A 4,560-nucleotide genomic window follows, 5' to 3' on the forward strand; every position below is an offset into this window, starting at 1 on the left:
TATATATATGTCAACTTACAAGTAAAAACATTTTCCGATATCAGCCCAAACATGTTATTGTATAGACCTACACAAAAAAAGACAGGAAACAGATATATTATGTAATTTTACTGTAAAGTTATTGCTGTATGTGAGAACATGAGATTCAAATAAAATAAAAAACAGATAAGAACTATGGAAAGAATGATATATATATATATATATAACAACAGGTAGATCCAATGACAGAAAGAACGATATGATAGAACATACGACAGAACGATAGAATGATAGAACGATAGAACGATAGATAGATAGATAGATAGATAGATAGAGCGAAACAATAGAATGATACAATACGATAGAATGATAGAACGATGAAATAAACATTAGAGTTTATTTCAGCATTCAATTCAACAAAAACACAGCTGTCAAAAAGACATTTTCTGATTAGATATATTGTGCCAATAATATGATGACTTGATTTTTTGAACTATAACCCCAATATATTTGGAGGAAGTGTTGAGAGGTCACAGAGGTAAATGTGTCCACAGGAATGTACAGCATGTTTATTTGTGACCCAAATTAAAGAGTACAGTGAGAAGTGACTGGCCTTATTGGGTACTTTCATGCACATGATATTTAGGCATGGGGACAGGCCAATTCTGGCTTTCTAGAAATTAACAGGGTATTTGACTTTTCAGAATATGCCTTCCTCAGCATATGTCCCAAGTGAAACAGAAACATCAAGTTTAGCATTAATTAGTCAAATAACATTTTTCATAGCAGAAGTACCTACGTGTCCTTTGGTGCTTTCAGGACATGGGCACTTATACCAAGGGGAGAATTACAGTCTGAGTTCCTCATAAGATAGTCAAGTTATTTAAAAAAGAATCTTTGCACCTTTAGAAACACTTGACTTGACTGGATAAAATTGCCCCAAATAGAGTTCCAATGTGCCTCTCTAATTTGAGCAATTAGTGACACGTGTGTGAGGCAGAGAAAAGTGTGTCAAGGCAAAGAAATGTGTAATTTCCACCATAATACACACTTGAGGAAATTTCATGGCTTGGCGAGTGAATTTTAATAACACCTAATGACTGATATCTTGTGTAAGTCTCTAAGGAAAGTGTTACGTCGCTGACATCAGGGGGGCTGCCAGAATGATGTCAGCCCTTTTCATAAAAAAAAACCCCTCTTACACATGCCTATAAGGAATCAGTTTAACACGCACAAGTTCACAAACATACAAACAATGCAATAAAACATCCATGTTTCGTCTCCTGAAATACCCCAAACTGCCAGCCACCTACATCAGGCACGGTTTCCCCCTGCGTGGCATACAGAAGTACAGTGTTTAGATCATTTGCAAAGCAAAGCCTGAACAGAGAAACTGTTGTACTACACATTTACACTGCCTTAACCACAGAAATTTATCAGTCTTCTTATCTCCTTTAATCACATTGCATTTGGTTTCTGTCACACATTTATTTGAGGGGAAATTCAGACCTGATATTTTATCTAGAATTCAGACAGACTGAGCAAGAGAGAGACTGTTCTGAATTATGGCCATTTTAAATGATTTGCAGGCAAAGTGCAAATTTTTTTGAGAAGACAAACTTGTGAGCACGTTGAATTCGGTGCTTACAGAAACTCACTGAACTTTACTTCTTTCCTTGATATATGTAACTCTCTCACTTCCCCATTTCTCTCACTAATAGTGTTTATATTTGCACTTGTGGTTAAAGATCTGGTCATGTCCTGGTTGACTGATTTTTATCGAAGACAAGAACAAAACGGAATAACTTTTCTTGTCTCAGTTTCTTCTTCCAAACCATTATTATGTTTTCTGGTGTTCCTGAATTAAGCGAAAGCAGAAATAATTGCAATAGTTTAGGCTCTGAGAAGCATCCCACAAATGATTCAAATGTGTTATTTTTTTAGTCATTGATTAGGAAAAGCATGAAAAAGAGCAGCCAAAATCTGTCCACTCACACAATTTTATAATCTAATAAAGCTGATCTACAGTGTTGCCTCTTCCTTATGCAATTTATTAAAACAATGAACACACTAAATATCTCAAAGGTACGTGTTGTTGAATATATGGCAAATATATATCTTCAATATATTGAAGATATATTATGATTTGAAGATCAAAATATTTCCAACAGCACTAAAACATGATCAAAAAGGGGATTATATTAAAATCTGTGATAGAGAGCTACAATCAACATAATGATTAGACAATGAATGTAAATAGATTCTAGTCTTTATTGTGACTAAGTAAGATAAAAAATATTGCTGCTTAATAAAAATTATTTAATTTCTGACACTGCAATATATGTAAACATTATACGTGCTTTACCAGACTATACCATATTACAGAGGCATAGTAAATATTATAAGGGGAGAGATGTGTTTCCTCATTTTAAGGGACTTTAAATTTTATAATCTAATAAAGCTGATCTACAGTGTTGCCTCTTCCTTATGCAATTTATTAAAACAATGAACACACTAAATATCTCAAAGGTACGTGTTGTTGAATATATGGCAAATATAAAGTGTTGTTTTGAAGATATATTATGATTTGAAGATCAAAATATTTCCAACAGCACTAAAACATGATCAAAAAGGGGATTATATTAAAATCTGTGATAGAGAGCTACAATCAACATAATGATTAGACAATGAATGTAAATAGATTCTAGTCTTTATTGTGACTAAGTAAGATAAAAAATATTGCTGCTTAATAAAAATTATTTAATTTCTGACACTGCAATATATGTAAACATTATACGTGCTTTACCAGACTATACCATATTACAGAGGCATAGTAAATATTATAAGGGGAGAGATGTGTTTCCTCATTTTAAGGGACTTTATAGGGACACCTGCTCTCCAATAATCTTTGTTTTATTTACAACCTTTTTCTTTTCTTTTCTTTTTTTTGTACAGAGGAAACAATCGTTCATTTATCCAAATAGTTTCCTATACTTTACTATTAAGATAGACTAGATCGCACAATTCTAACTTGTGAAACTGGTCTATAATAAGAGTGATGACAGAGAGGGGAAGAGAGCTAATCTCTTAGTAATTTAGCAGAGAATAACCGCGCGCGTCTTTAGTTGTAATTGTAACACTTGTTCATTCTAAGCTCGAGGGGAACTCGTTCTAAGAACCCTCGGACATTTGCCCAAGGGTTACGTGGGTGTTATGTGTGGGAATGTATGGGATAAAAGCACGCACAGGCACAGACCCCAGTAGAGGAAACACGACGCACCGCGCACAATCACACTTGAGATTTTTCTACGCTGAATTTGACGCAACAGCATCGAAGGTAATATATGCATTACGCGCTAAACATCTGCACAACCAACTCAATTCACTTTAATCCCATCATTTCCATTTTAATTATAGATGAGATGTATTTAAAAGTATATGTATATATATATATAACAAGAAGTTCTAATTAAAAGTTACGTCTGCAATGTGACATACACTCTATTTTAGACAACATTTTGCCAAATCTAGATCTTCTGTTGTTTCATGGGCTTGATACAGAATATTTGTACTTTACTAACTTAATTTGGGACATTTAATTTGAACTGTAATAAATATCTAAATAAATAAAAATAAAAAATAGAAAAAAATCTAATAGAATGGTAAATAAAAATGTTGACAGTTTAATATGGATTTAATATGCCTTTATACATTGCTTTAAAGTGACATGTTAATATAAATGTTGAAAATGTAAATGTTCAAATGTTTCATCTTTTCATTTTTGGTCCATGGCCATATATGCCTTCCTTTTGATACTGGCAACTAATAATTAATGTATATTTTTATGATGACTGGTATTTTAATAATGCAGATTAATGTTCAGTATAATGTTCATGCTACACTAATTAATGTTCAATGCTACATTAATGATTGATGAATGTATTAAGTTGCTTATATTCACTTTTATTTTGTATTTTACTTTTGATCAGAAAAAGTGACTATTAAATCAATTAATATTTACATGTTAATTATGTAATTTTGTGGATTCTTTCTCCAGATGGCTTGGTTGATGACGTTCATCCATCTCTTCTGTTTGTCCATAGTGAGGATGTCTGCGCTTAACTTTTTCCCTGAGAAATGTGAGTGTACTGACCACATCGTTATTTAAGCACGAGTACGCACACACACACACACACACACACACACACACACACACACACACAGGTTTGTTTTTGTGAAAAGTGGGGACATCCCATAGGCGTAATGGTTTTTATATTGTACAGACCGTATATTCTATTGCCCTACACCAACCCTACCCCTAAACCTACCCCTCACAGGAAACTTTGTGCTATTTCAGATTTTCAATACACTCCATTCTGTGTGATTTATAAGCGTTTTGAAAAGTGGGGACATGGGATAATGTCCTGAAAAGTCACCTTCTCCTTGTAATACCTATGTCATACCCTTGTCATTATACAAATGTATGTCCTCATTTGTCACAAAAACGCACACACACACACACACACACACACACACACACACACACACAGACACACACACACACACACACACACACACACA

At 33.7% G+C, this 4,560-nt stretch overlaps 1 protein-coding gene across 1 annotated transcript in view; it reads left to right on the top strand.

The window, feature by feature from the left end:
* Positions 1–3,255: 3,255 nt before the first annotated feature.
* The window catches only part of LOC107736407 (interleukin-12 subunit beta-like), an 8,512-nt gene continuing 7,207 nt past the window's right edge, over positions 3,256–4,560 (top strand). The window contains exons 1-2 of the mRNA XM_016547831.1: positions 3,256–3,316; positions 4,037–4,118. Coding sequence (XP_016403317.1) covers positions 4,037–4,118 — 82 coding nt within the window. The 5' untranslated portion in view covers positions 3,256–3,316. The remainder of the gene's footprint in view (positions 3,317–4,036; positions 4,119–4,560) is intronic.

Source organism: Sinocyclocheilus rhinocerous, unplaced genomic scaffold (assembly GCF_001515625.1).
Source record: "Sinocyclocheilus rhinocerous isolate Xijiao unplaced genomic scaffold, SAMN03320098_v1.1 scaffold942, whole genome shotgun sequence".
Classification (NCBI taxonomy): Eukaryota; Metazoa; Chordata; class Actinopteri; order Cypriniformes; family Cyprinidae; genus Sinocyclocheilus; species Sinocyclocheilus rhinocerous.